The sequence below is a fragment of the Oncorhynchus nerka genome, linkage group LG27, assembly GCF_034236695.1.
Source record: "Oncorhynchus nerka isolate Pitt River linkage group LG27, Oner_Uvic_2.0, whole genome shotgun sequence".
NCBI classification, from domain to species: Eukaryota; Metazoa; Chordata; class Actinopteri; order Salmoniformes; family Salmonidae; genus Oncorhynchus; species Oncorhynchus nerka.
The window spans coordinates 33,819,793-33,836,687 of NC_088422.1; the positions used below are offsets into that span (position 1 = coordinate 33,819,793).

Consider the following 16,895-nt stretch of genomic DNA (forward strand, 5'->3'; position numbering starts at 1 on the left):
TAGATAATAGATAATAAACAGCGAGTAGCAGCAGCGTACAAAAGGGGGGGGGTATCAATGCAAATTGTCCGGGTAGCCATTTGATTAGCTGTTCTGCAGTCTTATGGCTTGGTGGTAGAAGCTGATAAGAAGCCTTTTGTACCTAGACTTGGCGCTCCAGTACCGCTTGCCATGCGGTAGCAGAGAGAACAGTCTATGACTAGGGTGGCTGGAGTCTTTGGCAATTTTTAGGGCCTTCTCTGACACCGCCTGGTATAGAGGTCGTAAATGGCTGGTAGCTTGGCCCCAGTGATGTACTGGGCTGTACACACTACCCTATCTAGCGCCTTGCGGTCGGAGGCCGAGCAGTTGCCATACCAGGCGGTGATGCAACCAATCAGGATGCTCTCGATGGTGCAGCTGTAGAACTTTTGGATAATCTGAAGACCCATGCCACATCTTTTCAGTTTCCTGAGGGGGAATAAGCGTTGTTGTGCCCTCTTCATGATGGTCTTGGTGTGTTTGGACCATGTTAGTTTGTTGGTGATGTGGACAGCAAGAAACTTGAAACTCTCAACCTGCTCCACTGCAGCCCCATCGATGAGAATGGGGGCGTGCTCGGCCCTCCTTTTCCTGTAGTTCATGATCATCTCCTTTGTCTTGATCACATTGAGGGAGAGGTTGTTGTCCTGGCACCACACTTCCATATCTCTGACCTCCTTCCTATAGGCTGTCTCATTGTTGTTGGTGATCAGGCTTACCACCGCTGTGTCGTCAGAAAACTTAATGATGGTGCTGGAGTAATGCTTGACCACGCAGTCATGGGTGAACAGGGAGTACAGGTGGGGACTAAGCACGCACCCCTGAGGGATCCCAGAGTTGAGAATCAGCGTATCAGAGGTGTTGTTGCCTACCCTTACCACCTGGGGGCAGCCCTTCAGGAAGTCCAGGATCCAGTTGCAGAAGGAGGTGTTTAGTCCCAGGGTTCTTAGCTTAGTGATGAGCTTTGAGGGCACTATGGTGTTTGAGGGGACTATGGTGTTTGAGGGCATTATGGAGTTTTTGTCCTCTATTGTAGCTTGGTCCCATATCTATTTGTGCTCTTGCCAACTCCATTGCTATCATTTTGTTTGGCATGACAATTCCATAATTGGAGTTGGCAAGAGAGCAGAAACAGACTATTACCTAGGCTACCTTTATTGATATTTTGGTGGACGTATCAAACAATCAAACATTTTGTTTTTCTGAGACAAATCACAGGCAAAAATGTAATATAGAAGGAGAGATTATTTTCCACCAAGGCACTCAGCTCCTCCTTGTAGGCTGTATCGTCGATGTTGGTAATCAGGCCCACCACTGTTGTGTCGTCAGCAAACTTGATGATTGAGTTGGATACACGCATGGCCACGTAGTGGGTGAACAGGGAGTACAGGAGGCGGCTGAGCACGCACCCCTGTGGGGCCCCCTTGTTGAGGATCAGCGTGGCGGAGGTGTTGTTGCCTACCTTCACCACTTGGGGTAGGGCCCATCAGGAAGTCCAGGACCCAGCTGCACAAGGAGGGGTTCAGACCCAGGGCCCTGAGCTTAGTGATGAGCTTGGAGGGCACTATGTTGTTGAAGGCTGTGCTGTATTCGAAAGGCATTTTTACATAGGTATTCCTCTCGTCCAGGTGGGATAGGAAGGTGTGCACTGAGATGGCGATTGCATCGTCCATGGATCTGTTAATAGATAGTGAATAAATCACTTTATTACCTAGAGTCTAGACCAATTAAATATAAATGCAGGCTGGGAGGCTCAATGTGATCATTGGGAGTACATACTTACTGTGTACTGCTGTAACATGTATTCCACAGTGCAGTATTGTAAAATCAGGCACCATGTTTTTCCCTCACATGGGTTTACTGTTTAGACAGAGAGGTTAGACCGCTGGCTATGGCCTCCTTTATGTTCACTGCTTCATGCAAAACAGAGGAAGAGCTGGGCCACTGGATCCTGCAGGGCACAATGCAAATGTGAGGAGAGAGAGAGGAGGAAAGAGAGAGACATCACTGGTACACAGAGACGGAAAGGCATACAGTTAGCAGGCTTCAGACAGACAGCACAGACAGGTTGCTTATATACACTCAGCGGCCAGTTTATTAGGTACACCCAGCTAATTCACAGGTCGGACAGCCTGAATTTTTCGGGCATGGATTCTACAAGGTGTGGCGTTCAAACGTTGCTCAATTGGTATCAAGGGACCTAACGTGTACTAGGAAAACATTCCCCATGCCATTACACCACCGCCACCAGCCTGTACTGTTGACACCAGGCAGGATGGAGTCATGGACTGATGCTGCTTACGTCAAATTCTGACTCTGACATCAGCAACAGGAACCGTGATTCGTCGGACTAGGCAATGTTTTTCCACTCCTCAATTTTCCAGAGTTGGTGATCGTGTGCCCACTGGAGCTGCTTCTTCTTGTTTTTAGCTGATAGGAGTGAAACCCAGCTGCAATAGCCCATCCAAGACAATAGCCCATCCAAGACAATAGCCCATCCATGACAATAGCCCATCCAAGACAATAGCCCATCCAAGACAATAGCCCATCCAAGACAATAGCCCATCCAGGACAATAGCCCATCCAAGACAATAGCCCATCCAAGACAATAGCCCATCCAGGACAATAGCCCATCCAAGACAATAGCCCATCCAAGACAATAGCCCATCCAAGACAATAGCCCATCCAAGACAATAGTCCATCCATGACAATAGCCCATCCAAGACAATAGCCCATCCAAGACAATAGCCCATCCAAGACAATAGCCCATCCAAGACAATAGCCCATCCAAGACAATAGCCCATCCATGACAATAGCCCATCCATGACAATAGCCCATCCATGACAAGGAACGACGAGTTCCTTGTCATGTGACGTTGAGCATGCGACCATGCTCAACATCGCTTAGGTCACTCGTTTTGCCCATTTTAACGTTCAATCGAAAAGTAACTTCCTGGATGCCTGCCTGCTTTATATAGCAAGCCCCGGCCACGTGACTCACTGTCTATAGGAGCGAACCATTTTCGTGAACGGGGTTGTGTATCTAATAAACTGGCAACTGAGTGTAGAATTAGCTATATGAAACAGAAGTGTTCCTTTGCTTACAGATTACAGTAATAATTATCCCCTGAATGGTAGCAGGACACAAATTACCACCACCACCATCACTAATATTTTCTCTCTCCCTCTCTGTTGGTCCCTCTCTCAGGTGACGTCTCAGCGGATGCAGGGGGTGTTGTTGCTGGTGTTTGCTAAGTACTACCACCTCCCCTTCCTCCGAGGGGTGCAGACAGAGACCACCCGCACTGGCTTGGGGGGCTACTGGGTGAGACAACTGCCCGTTGAGACCTCATCCAACTGACTGAGAACCATAACCAACTAACAGAACGGACCCATCCTACTGACCAAGTGACATAGAAGCACACCTAAATGACAGAACTGACCCACAGTCAAACAGCCACACCAATGAAGACTCAACACTCTAGGCCAGATAGAGTAAAATGGCATGCCAGCATTACTGAACTGAAATTCACATTCAGAACTGACCCAACCTTAACCTCCACACAGCCAGTTAGTGTAAGGACAGCCAGACAGTGCTAATGATGAAAAATGACCTGCCTCGAGGTTTGCTTCTGTTGGCCTCTTTGTTTCCCTTACTGTTCATCAATTAGTAGGAAGGGTTTAGCAGGAAGGGTTTTGGGGGGCAGGCTGTACCCAAAGCTTGTATGGATATCTGTGCTCCCTCCATACCTCTGCTCCCTCCATACCTCTGATGTCCACAAGGTGGTGCTTTAGTATTTCCAAAGATAATGTTTTTATGGTTCAAAGCCTTAAACACTCCCCAGATAATTTATTTAGATATGTAAACATTAGAAAACATGCTTTATTGAATCTACTCTTTAAGAAGTTAAAATAATCTGTGTACCCTTTAAGGCTAATGAAATCCCATGCAGTTGATCAAAGTGTGCAGGCAGGGGGGGATCTGTCTGCCTGTCTTACTGAGAGATACATAGAGTTCCATGTAGTAATGCACTGTGAAGTCTCTATTGTCTTCCCTGTATGAACTCAGATAAGCATCAGCACATTCTGCAGGTCTCCCTCTGCTGTGTCATCTCTTGTTTTTTAGTAGGTCAGAGCTGTAGAGGGAGAGCAGCAGGAGGAACCACACAGCTCCATCCTGCCTTCATTCACACAGATAGCTGCACGTGAAATATTGATCATGCCATTCACTAGTCATGAATGTATCCGCAAACTTCCTGCCCTCAGATATGTTTACGCACCGGGGGTCATATTTCATAGGCTAGGCTACTATTCATACTATTTATTCTCTCGGATTGCAAATGGAATGTTTTATCCCATCATACTAATCCTGCCATTCTTCTGCTCCTGTCCCCAATCTTCAACCTTCTTCTGTTTCTCTCCTTTTCTCTCACTCTACCCCTTCCTTTATTCTCTCTCTCCCTCTCCTTTCTCCATTCTTGTTGTAGGGTAATAAAGGGGGTGTGAGTGCGCGCATGTCTGTGTTCGGTCACACCATCTGTTTCCTGAACTGCCACCTGCCGGCCCACATGGAGAACTCTGAGCAGCGCATGGAGGACTTTGAGAGCATCTTGCAGCAGCAGCAGTTTGAAGGCCAGGCTGCCACAGGGGTGCTCGACCACGAGTTAGTCACTCTACATATGGACGCACACACCCACCCACTTAAGTTTCCATCCAGGCACTTGCACAATTAAACAAACACATAAGAAAGCATGCTCAGAGCGGTCCACCTCCCTTTTATCCAGAAAAGATATAGAGGCTATAGTTACGGTTACACTAAAATAAGTACCTCATTTTGCCATCGATATACCTACAAAATATATTTTGTGTGATCTAGAGGACATACCTTATCATTAAAAAGGCGTCTTTGCAGTTCCGCTCTGTCCTCAATCCATTCCATACTTTTCTCCTCCTCTACAGTGTGGTGTTCTGGTTTGGAGATCTGAATTTCCGCATTGATGAACTGGAGATTCCGGCAGTGAAAACAGCCATTGATAACAATAAACTCACCATGCTGTGGGAGAAAGACCAGGTGAGATGCCTGTTCAAGATAAAGGCCCATGACACGGTCTTTAACGGAGCTTGTAATGCATAGACGATGCCACTAGAGGGCATACAAAGACCAAAATAACAGAGACACTTAATTTTAACATTATTAATTGTTATCCCCAATTCTACAGCTGAACATGGCCAAAGACAGCGAGACGGTGCTGGTGGGCTTTCTGGAGGGACCTCTCAAATTCCCCCCTACTTACAAGTTTGACGTGGGGACAGATACATATGATACAAGGTTTGTGATGACATGGGGGGGTCCACCTTGCAGCTCTTTGACTTAAAAATGTAATGAGATGAGTGTTCTGATCATCACAGTTCTTACCCTCCCTGCTCTCTCTATCTTTCTCTCTCTCTCAGTGGGAAGAAGCGTAAGCCTGCGTGGACAGACAGGATCCTGTGGCGTCTGAGGGCCACAGCTCCCTTTGGGCAGGCCCCTAATGCTGGGAAGAGAGGCTCTGTGTCAGGACTGAGCAGCGGGACCAAGGTCACCCAGCACTTCTACCGCAGTCACATGGAGTACATGGTCAGCGACCACAAGCCTGTCTCTTCCATCTTCACCCTCCAGGTGAGACACAGCCCCTCTCCCTCTCTTTCCCCCACACGTCCTACTTGTCACCTGAGCTGTGACATGCACATAACTTTGCCCGAAACCTGTAATAAACTGGGATAACCATGGTAGTGACAGATACAGACAGTATGTTGATGCTGTGTTATCACAGAGAGATTTTGTTGTTGATGTTGTGTTCTATTGATTGTATACCATGATGATATTGATGTTCAGAATGCTGTGTGTAGTTCCCCTATAAGGTGGACATGCCACTGGTGACAATCATGGTGGAGGATGAGTGGAACAGCATTGCAGACGCCACGTGCACATTCAAAGCTGCACCTAATTTCGCACGCAGCTCCTGGGACTGGATTGGGCTGTACAAGGTACTCACTCTTCCTCTTAACCTTCTAGTGCTGATTTCAATGTTTAACGACGTTTGAAGTATTCCAGATAATGTTTATTGATAAAGTAATAATTAGCTAAGGCATTAAGTTTTTTTTAAATCAGGAATTGGTGTTGCCTTTGCCTCCCAAGGTGGGATTCAAACACCATAAGGACTATGTAGGCTATGTGTGGGCCAAGCAGGAGGAGGCAGATTACCATAGAGTAGAACACGAGGTAAGGGCGACTTTTAATATATAATATGTGTATAATATATATACAGTTGAAGTCTGAAGTTTACATACACTTAGGTTGGAGTCATTAAAACTTGTTTTTCAACCACTCCACAAATTTCTTGTTAACAAACTATAGTTTTGGCAAGTCGGTTTGTGCATGACACAAGTAATTATCCAACAATTGTTTACAGACAGATTATTTCACTTAGAATTCACTGTATCACAATTCCAGTGGTTCAGAAGTTTACATACACTAAGTTGACTGTGCCTTTAAACAGCTTAGAAAAGTCTGGTTCATCCTTGGGAGCAATTTCCAATCGCCTGAAGCCTGAAGGTACCACCTTCATATGTACAAACAATAGTATGCAAGTACAAACACCATGGGACCACAAAGCCATCATACTGCTCAGGAAGGAGACGTGTTCTGTTTCCTAGAGATGGACGTACTTTGGTGCGAAAAGTGAAAAACAATTCCAGAACAACAGCAAAGGACCTTGTGAAGATGCTGGAGGAAACAGATACAAAAGTATCTATATCCACAGTTAAACAAGTCTTATATAGACATAACCTGAAAGGCCGCTGAGCAAGGAAGAAGCCACTGCTCCAAAACAGCCATAAAAAAGCCAGACTACGGTTTGCAACTGCACATGGGGACAAAGATCATAGTTTTTGGAGAAATGTCCTCTGGTCTGATGAAACAAAAATAGAACTGTCAGGGGCAGAACGACAGATTTGTATCTTGTCAGCTCGGGATTTGAACTTGCAACCTTTCGGTTACTAGTCCAACGCTCTAACCACTAGGCTACCCTGCCGCCCCAAGCACAGCATCATGTTGTGGAGGTGCTTTACTGCAGGAGGGAATGGTGCACTTCACAAAATAGATGGCATCATGAGGAAGTAAAATTATGTGAATATATTGAAGCAACATCTCAATACATCAGTCAGGAAGTTAAAGCTTGGTCGCAAATGGGTCTTCCAAATGGACAATGACCCCAAGCATACTTCCAAAGTTGTGGCAAAATGACTTAAGGACAACAAAGTCAAGGTATTGGAGTGGCCATCACAAAGCCCTGACCTCAATCCCATAGAAAATGTGTGGGCAGAACTGAAAAAGCGTGTGCGAGCAAGGAGGCTGACAAAACTGACTCAGTTACACCAGCTCTGTCAGGGGGAATGGGCCAAAATTCACCCAACTTATTGTGGGAAGCTTTTGGAAGGCTACCCAAAACGTTTGACCCAAGTTAAATAATTTAAAAGCAATGCTACCAAATACTAATTGAGTGTATGTAAACTTCTGACCCACTGGGAATGTGATGAAAGAAATAAAAGCTGAAAGAAATAATTCTCTCTACTATTATTCTGACATTTCACATTCTTAAAATAAAGTGGTGATCCTAACTGACTTATGACAGGGAATTTTTACAAAGATTAAATGTCAGTAATTGTGAAACTGAGTTCAAATGTATTTGGCTAAGGTGTATGTTAACTTCCGACTTCAACTGTATAATATGAAACCCATAAATGAACTGGAGAACCTTGTCTAAGTATCTTTGTTTGTTTTGACTCTTCTCTTCTCTCTCCCTGTCTTCCTGTCTTTACCTCTACAGGTGACCTTTACTGAGGAAGAATTGCCCAAGGGCTCAGGAGACTTTATTTTGTGTTACTATAGCAACAACACGAGCACCCTCGTGGGTGTGACAGAGCCTTTTCAGGTACCTACAATGCTCTGGTTTTATGGTAAATATATCAAATGTTGAGGTATAATGGGAGCACTGAACTATGATGGGATTGGTAATTTAACTCTCCTTTGGTTCTTCCACACCCTTTCCTCCCCCTTGTCCTCCTCTTCTTAATTTGGATCTACACCCTTTTCCTATGCTACTCCCCTATGCTCTAATTTTCTTGATCGTCTCTTCTTTCTCTCTCTTCCTCCTCCACCTCCTTTCCATCTTCTCTCCTCTGCAGATCCAGCTGCCCACCTCCAGCCCCGCCGGTAGCCCCTCTGACGACAGTTCTGACTTCACCTCTGAGGACGACAGCACAGTGGACGGTATGAAGACCAAGTCCCGCAGTCCCAGCCCCCGGAAAAAGAAGCACAGAACACGGCACAGCCAAAGCCGCAGTCCCAGCCACAGCCGTAGCCGCAGTGGCAGCCCTGCTCTGCCCGAAATGAAGGGCCTCAAGCTGCAGCCTGGCTTGGCCCACAACACCACTGAAGGTTCTGCCTCTGGCAATGCCCCAGAGGGTACGGATCGGGAGAAGGTCTCAGCTGAGGCTGGAAATACAGGGTTGTGATGGAGCCCCTGTTATCCTGCTCTCCCATTACCAACTATGTGTGGTTTCTTTATACATGATGCACTGTACTGTATTGTATGTTTCCTTTATTGAAAATGTACATTTGCGGATGCCATTTGTTTCAGAACTGGGGTTAGGCTTCTGATGCAGGAAGACTACTTTGTCTTGTGTGATTTTTCTCTCACTCTTCCCTCTCAGGCATAGAACATACAGGGAGCTTTTGGCTGATTTCAATAGGTCCTTACATGGCAAATCATTGCCAAATCCCAGGCAGAGGGAAATTGCTACCAAATGCATTTGGGGTCCATATCGGCAGTTGTTTCACAGATATTTTGAAGAAGCATAATATTTCCCCCTCTATATCAGCCCTGGTGGCTTAGTCAGCTGATTAGCATGTGTGTGAGCATGAGGAAATGCTGTCTCCCGATGAGGCAAACAATTAGTTTGACTCCCAAAGGGAACATTCCTCGCAAATAGGAATAATCCCTATTTGCTTTAGCAGGTCCTGTCCTCCATTTCAATACAGCATTGTGTCTACTGCTACATACATTCTCTAAGGGACCAGGTTACCATGGACAAAACCATTTGTCACAGTATGTGCAACCCCTTGTGAGTTGTGAGTGCATCTCTGAGCGGCAGGTCTTTGTAAAACTATCCTGAGGCCTGGCTGCATGGGTCACTTAAATGCCATGGTGAAAAAACAAGGTAAAAAATTGTAATGTTCACCTTCAGGTTACTGATGTTCCCAGTTGTCCTCTTTCCTTCCCTCCCCATCTCTATATCTCTCTTCTTATGTCCCCTCTCTCTCTTTTTCTCTTTGGGTGAAGGTGATTAGCAGACACTGTTATGTCACTAGTAGTAATGTGTTGAATTGTTAGCGTGTGACCTCCAATGAGCCATCCTAAACACTTTGTACCTATGGGCTGTTAGCTTAGGACAGTGTGTGCTGTTGTACTGTAACCTCATTGTGTGTGTGTTCATGTAAGTATGCCACTGTATGAGTGTGTCTTATGAAAGTTTGGGTTTGCAGAAGTGAGTGTGTATTTCTGTGTGATTGATAGTGATGTGTGTATGTGCTTGCATGGTTTTCTGGACTGTACATTCCGGTACTGTGATTTTGTGCTGTTAAAAGTGCTGTTTTTGACTCCTCTTTGTAAGATACTTAGCTGTTGAGAAGTGTTAGGAAAAACATGTGATGATGACAGTGTAAACACAACATTATATGGTAGATATAGCTACAGTTTGCTAGCAGAACAACAAGAAATACTTGTATTTATTTTATTCAATTCAATTATTTTCATCCTATTTAAAATATACAAAATACAATGTAGAGAGTTTGAAGCTCATCCAAGGTAAAGGATCAGTGCTGCATATGTGCAAGTGAACTTGTCTTTTGTCGTTGTTGTTGTTATGTATTGATTATGTGTATCAATCAATATAACTAAATTGATCCAAAGTACGGTTATAGAAAAGGTGATAAGGAAAGACTAGATCTGAAAATCAAGTTGAATTGTCCTTTGTTGTTTTAGTCTTTGGCAACGTCACGCTCCCATACTATACGTGCAATGAAAAATATGTGAATAGTAACTAAGAAATGTTATTGAAAGCTTCTAATATGTTTAAAAAAAAATGAGAGTAGGTTATGTATGTCAATGACAAATATCAAATAGAGAACAGATGACAATCAATGCCCAAAAATATTATTATACTTAAACATTATGCATTTATTTTCTTATTTTGTGTCAAAAGAGAGCCTGAATTCTGCTGGCCAGTGTGGGTGAAAAAGGGTTTAAAGTTAAAGTTCTATTCAATTTAATAGGCTATATTGTGTATACATATTGTTTTTATATTTATTTTACTTTTATATTTATTCATGCACACAACAGTTGTATGTGGAGGCAAAAATAAACAACCTCTTTTCACTTGGTTTATCTGTGATTTCAGATCAAAAGTAGGTTTTGTGCATTGTATTGGCTCTGCAAGCTTGTATGTGATTGGGATCCGAGGAGACTGTCTTAAAACATCTGGGCAACATTACAGCAACATTGTCAGAGGCATGAATTGGCTAGTTGTTGAATGTTGATGTTGGGGGGTGGTGTGTGGACTCGTCCGCTGGGGTCAGGGCAGAGGAAACCCTCTGCTTTCCAGCTCAACACCTCTGTCACACACACACACGCTGTTCAGAGATCAAATAAAACTCCTTGTCAAGCTGTACAGCTGGTCTGCTCTCTGAGTCTTTCTTGTTTTCAGTCAGCCAGATCAAATATCATTGACCACTCTGATAAGGAACTAATTATATTGCACTACTTTGATGTTGTTTTAGTGTATTGTATGTGCTCTCTTATAAAACATCAAATGCTCTGACACCTTATTGTATTGGGGATGTTTGGTTGCAGGGGAGAAGACCCCTAGAAATCTTACAAAGGAAGAATACGCTATGAGGCACTTTCAGTGTTGGTTGCTATTGAAAAACAACCAGGTCAGGTCTACGACAGTCATTGTAAAAAGCATTAGTTTCCAACATAGTATCCTAAACCTAAAGACCCACAACTCTGCTCGCATTGTAGTCTGTATAAAGTAGGTCGTTAATTATTGCCACCCTTAATACAGATGAGCATAAAAGACTGTATAAAATAAATAATACAAAAACGGAGCTATATTGTATGCTAAAAGAGATTGCTGAAAGAGAAAATCCGACAGAGATTTGTTTTAATAAGTCATTTAAAAAATCTAAAAAGATATGGGTCAAAATTATTGCCACCCCGGTTTGCAATACTCTATAGCACCCTCCCTCCCCCTGCAAGGATTATGACACTGAGCTTTTTTCTAGAATGTTTTATATGAGATTGGAGAAGACGTTGGTAGGGGTCTTAGACCATTCCTCCATATATAACCTTCCAGGTCCTTGATATCCTTACTCTGCTCTTATGGATGGCCCTCTTCAATGGGTTTCAAATTAAATCCAAATAAAATCACATTTTATTTCTCACATGCCCCGAATACAACAGGTGTAGATTTTTACTGTGAAATGTTTACTTATGAGCCCTTTCACAACAATGCAGAGTTAAGAAGTAAGAAAAATTGCCAAAAGGAAATAGTAACACAATACAATAACGAGATTATATATGAGAAGTACCAGTACAGAGTCAATGTGCAGAGGTACGAGGTAGTTATGGTAATTGATGTAATATGTACATGTAGGTAAGGGTAAAAGTGACTAGGGAATCAGGATAGATAATAAACAATAGCAGCAACGTATGTGAAGAGTCTGAAAAGTGTGTGTGTGTGGCGTAAAATGCAGGCGTGTGTGTTTTATGTGTTTGAGCGTATGTAGTCGTATGTAAACTATGTGTGTGTGTGTTGGAGTGTCAGTGTAGTATGTGTGAGTTTGTGGGGAGAGTCCAATGAGTCTGCATAGAGGCGGTGCAAGAGAGTCAGTGCAAATATAAAGGGGTCACTGCAAATAGTCAGGCTAGTCATTTGATTAACTGTTTAGCAGTCTTACTGCTTAGGGGGTAGAAGCAGTTCAGGAGCCTTTTGGTCCCAGACTTGGCACTCCAGTACCACTTGCCATAAGGTAGCAGAGAGAACAGTCTATGACTTGGATGGCTGAAGTCTTTAACAATTTCTAGGGCCTTCCTCTGACACGCCTGGTAAAGAGGTCCTGGATGGCAGGGAGCTTTGCCCCAGTGATGTACTGGGCCGTATGCACTACCCTCTGTAGTGCCTTGCGGTCGGAGGCCGAGCAGTTGCTATACCAAACGGTGATGCAGCCAGTCAAGATCCTCTCAATGGTGCAGCTGTAGAACATTTGGATGATCTGAGGGCCCATGCCAAATCTTTTTAGCCTCCTGAGGGGGAAGAAGCGTAGTCATTCCCTCTTCATGACTGTGTTGGTGTGTTTGTCCACATTACTTTTGATGTGTCTAGTGATGTGGACACTGCGAGGAACTTGAAGCTCTCAACCCACTCCACTACAGCCCTGTCGATGTGAATGGGAGCGTGCTCGGCCCTCTGTTTCTTATAGTCCACGATCAGCTCCTTTGTCTTGCTGATGTTAAGGGAGAGGTTGTTGAACTGGCACCACACTCTCATAATTGTCCGTGATCAGGCCTATCATCGTTGTGTCATCAGCAAACGTAATGGTGGTGTTGGAGTCGTGTGATGCCATGCAGTCATGGGTGAACAGGAGGGGACTAAGTACACACCCCTGAGGGGCCCCGTGTTGATGGTCAGTGTGGCGGATATGTTGTTGCCTATCCTTACCAACTGTGGGCGGCCCGTCAGGAAGTCCAGCATCCAGTTGCAGAGGGAGGTGTTCAGTCCCCGGGTCTTTAGCTTAGTGATGACCTTGGAGTGCACTATGGTGTTGAACGCTGAGCTGTAGTCAATGAACAGCATTCTCACATAGGTGTTCCTTTTGTCCAGGTGGGAAAAGGCAGCATGGAGGGCAATAGAGATTGTCATCATCTGTGGATCTGTTGGGGCGGTATTCGAATTGGAGTGGGTCTGGGATGATGGTGTTGATGTGAGCCATGACCAGCGTTTCAAAGCATTTCATGGCTACAGATGTTAGTGCTACGGGGCAAAAGTCATGGTAAGAGATGATGTCATGTTTGTGGAAAGATCATAGCTTGTGGTTGGACTTTGAATGTGCCATTGAATGTGTTTTTGAGAAACCCCCACAATTAATGCTGTTGCTGGAATACATGCATAGATGCCATATCTATATTTGAAAATAATCCTGCAGCAACATAAAATTTGAATTGTTATGGGGACTATTTAATGGACATTTTTTGTAGAGGTTGATACATTTTCCGTTAGGGCAAATCAAGTCAGAAATTTGAACGTGGAAATTACAAACGTTAGAAGCCTTTTTAAACCTTGAATACACTACTAGTTTTCATTTCTTGTGCAGGAACAATTCTGCAACAACAGGATGATCAAATGAAGATACGGCATCTGTAAGGGGCAAGTCCGGGCCACAAGTCAATAAGCACTCTGATAGTACTCTGATAGCGCTGGTGATGAAACAGACTACATGGCACTTTGTATGGCTTTTAAGTAAATGGTTTATGCAACAGTCATAGTTAAATGACCTAAGGGCAGATATGCTCACTGCAAAAACTTGCATTATTATCACTTCACTTACATAAGCTCATGAAACTTCCTTTAAACATTTGTGTAATAACATGGTATGGTTGGAATCTTGGCCCTCCCACCCCTAAGGGAGGGCAGCTCCTACTCAGCCCAGTCAAAGCTCTTCTCTGTCCTAGTACCCCAATAGTGGAACAAGCTTCCGCTTGAAGCTAGGACAGCAGAGTTCCTGCCCATCTTCCAAAATAACAACTGAAACCCTACCTCTTCAAAGACTATCTTGAATTTCAATCACGCGGTAAAGCTATACTTACGCAATGTGGATTGAATAGAGACCTAAATGGGACACTGGTTGAGTAACCGTTGTTGGCTTTATTGATAAGAATGACTTCAGTTACTTTGATATTTTTCTCAGACCTGTGTGTAGGGGGATTGCCAGGATCATTCCACCTCAAAAGGAACAAGAAAGAGGATTTCGATACCCACTATCTCAGATGGTTCTGAAATCGTTTCTGTAGTTAGTAAGAGATACAATTAACATTCCTGAAACATTATTTTGTTGAAATGTAATTTGATTTCAGAGAAATTCAACTAATTGATTGTAACAGAATTGGCCACTTTAATTTATAGGATTCAGGTAATATTCAATAAATATAGTATCCAAAGTTCTTCCAACCAATGAATAAGACATGAGGAAATCAAACACATGGCCAAAAGCCACCCACGGACACCCCCCACCATACGCCAATCCCACCCCAACAACCAGTATACAGTATCAGTTCTCTATGTTTGACAATTAGTATGAAGCTGTGGCTTGGAGTATTGCTTCTCCGTGCTACGAAATGTGTTCCTTGTGAATCTGGTGATGATTTTCTTCCCCTGTTCAGAGAAATGTGTAATTGAAGTCACTGCCATTATTTGGCGTGGCAGGTAGCATAGTGGTTAGAGTGGTGGGCCAGTAACCGAAAGGTTGCTGGGTCAAATCCCAGAACTGACTAGGTACATATCTGTTGTTCTGCCCCTGAACAAGCCAGTTAACACACTGTTCTCCGGTAGGCTGTCATTGTAAATAAGAATTTGTTCTTAACTGACTTGTCTAGTAAAATAAAAATGTTACCATCAAGTAGTGTGAAAGTACCATGTTTTGACAACTAGATGCCCCTGTTCCTGCTATACCGCCACACTATTTTATACATTTTCTGGTATCTCGTGTTTATTGAATATATCACATTTCCTTTTGCAACTTTGCGTAGCCAGTCCTCCATGAAATAAACTCAGTTTCTCCTTTTCTTAGCAACCTAACGCTTCAATCCAACTCTCCTTGAATAGTCCAACAAGTGGCCGCTCTCTGCAAGGGCTATCCCTATTGTGCAATTCTCATATGAGGATGTTTTCTAGCCCAAAACTTTGATGGAGAAATGGGATAGCGACTAAGATGTTGTGACAACTCTAATAAAATAATACATTACATGGCAGTCTTATGTTTTTCAATAAAATTATTAGGAAACAGTTTTATATGTATTACAATTATTGACATTTACCATTAAACCCTATACCATTAACATTGCAAAACACTATGTAATGTGTGTTTGGGACTTTTGCCACTGAAGACCATTAGAGACCATGACATTGAAACTATTAGAACTGCTGTAGCCAAATGGTTTGCTTGTTCACCAGGAATAGTCTCATTCTTCTCACTCATCCCGTTGCACTGGCTGGTGCATAGGAAAGCAACAAAAGCACTCAATTTCTATCTGAATGGTCGAAGAGAACTAATCCAGACATTTTTAGAAGGGAATAAACCACACACAAAGGGGACATTTCCTGGACACAGATTAAGCGTAAAAGAAGGACATAGTATGGAGAAGCAATACTCCAATCCGCAGCTTCATATTTGTCAAACATAGAGAACTGATACTGTATACTGATTGTTGTGGTTGGATTGGCATGGGGTGTTGGGTGTCCGGTGGTAGCTTTAGAATTTTGGGGGGGATTCCTCATGTCTTACTCATTGGTAGGAATTGGATTGTTGGGCATTATATTTATTGAATATGATCTGAATACTATACATTTAAATGGTCACATTTGGTGCAATCAATTAGATAAAATTAAATTTAAACAAAATAATGTTATAGGATGCCAATCGAACTTGTTTATAACAACATAAATGATTTTGGAACAATGTAAGAGGGTGGGTGTCATGACTTGTTGAAATTATATGGAACAACTCAGCTCTCTGTTCTCCCTGATGCAACATTGGGCTGGTTTAGAGACAGTGGTGAACGTGGCAGTGCCATTGTGTGTCAGTCACATACCCAGGCACAATCCCTCCCAAAATATGCTTTATCATTCCTACTGGGGTGGCTGATGTGGAGCAGGATGTTTGGATTAACAAATGGCTTGATAATAATAGGATTGACGGTTGACTCATACTGTATGGCCCTCCTCTGCTCTTCTCAAATGACAATGAGTGAATGAGAGAAGTATCCAACTAAAGATGATGTTGCAGATTCCGTTCAAATGCAACATGCTTTTTTTTGCAAATACATTTTGTTGGCAGAAATTCTGTAGGGTTTTCAGCCGCACTGTACTTCACTCGCAGTGTACTTTTTGCTCCTAAATTGGGATGAGTAACTAATTTCTGGCAAGGTAGACGTTTATCTCTGTCATGCATGGCATTGAATGAGGGAGGGGTACCACATGTAACGGTCTGCTGTTGAACATTTTAACATCTTGGCCATGTTCTGTTATAATCTCCACCCGACACATCCAGAAGAGGACTGGCCACCCCTCAGAGCCTGGTTCCTCTCTAGATTTCTTCCCAGGTTTTGGCCTTTCTAGGGAGTTTTTCCTATCCACCATGCTTCTACACCTGCATTGCTTGCTGTTTGGGGTTTTAGGCTGGGTTTCTGTACAGCACTTTGAGACATCAACTGATGTAAGAAGGGCAAAATAAATACATTTGATTGCTAATGACTAATATGTATCTGTGTTGTGCCAAGCGGACTCATTTTTATTTTCTGTCGTCCCCTCTTTGACTTTCTGTTAGCGTCCTCACAATGACACTCAACACCCCTGCTGCACAACCTCTGCCCTGTAAAGAGTCCTGTGACTAGGGTTGCAAAATTCTGGGAACTTTCAATAAATTCCCTGGTTGGAGGATTCCGGATTTGCTGCTTATTCCCTCCTGATTCCGGGAATCCTCCAACCGGGATTTCGGGA

General features: G+C 43.5%; 1 protein-coding gene across 1 annotated transcript in view; it reads left to right on the forward strand.

Annotated features, from left to right (window-relative positions):
• LOC115111639 (phosphatidylinositol 4,5-bisphosphate 5-phosphatase A-like) overlaps positions 1-10,790 on the forward strand; it is a 38,295-nt gene extending 27,505 nt beyond the window's left edge. Inside the window, exons 5-13 of the mRNA XM_029637910.2 lie at positions 3,229-3,345; positions 4,508-4,683; positions 4,980-5,091; positions 5,240-5,349; positions 5,472-5,679; positions 5,910-6,047; positions 6,199-6,282; positions 7,889-7,993; positions 8,247-10,790. Of these exons, the coding sequence (XP_029493770.2) occupies positions 3,229-3,345; positions 4,508-4,683; positions 4,980-5,091; positions 5,240-5,349; positions 5,472-5,679; positions 5,910-6,047; positions 6,199-6,282; positions 7,889-7,993; positions 8,247-8,576 (1,380 nt within the window). The 3' untranslated portion in view covers positions 8,577-10,790. The remainder of the gene's footprint in view (positions 1-3,228; positions 3,346-4,507; positions 4,684-4,979; positions 5,092-5,239; positions 5,350-5,471; positions 5,680-5,909; positions 6,048-6,198; positions 6,283-7,888; positions 7,994-8,246) is intronic.
• The last annotated feature ends 6,105 nt before the right edge of the window (positions 10,791-16,895 follow it).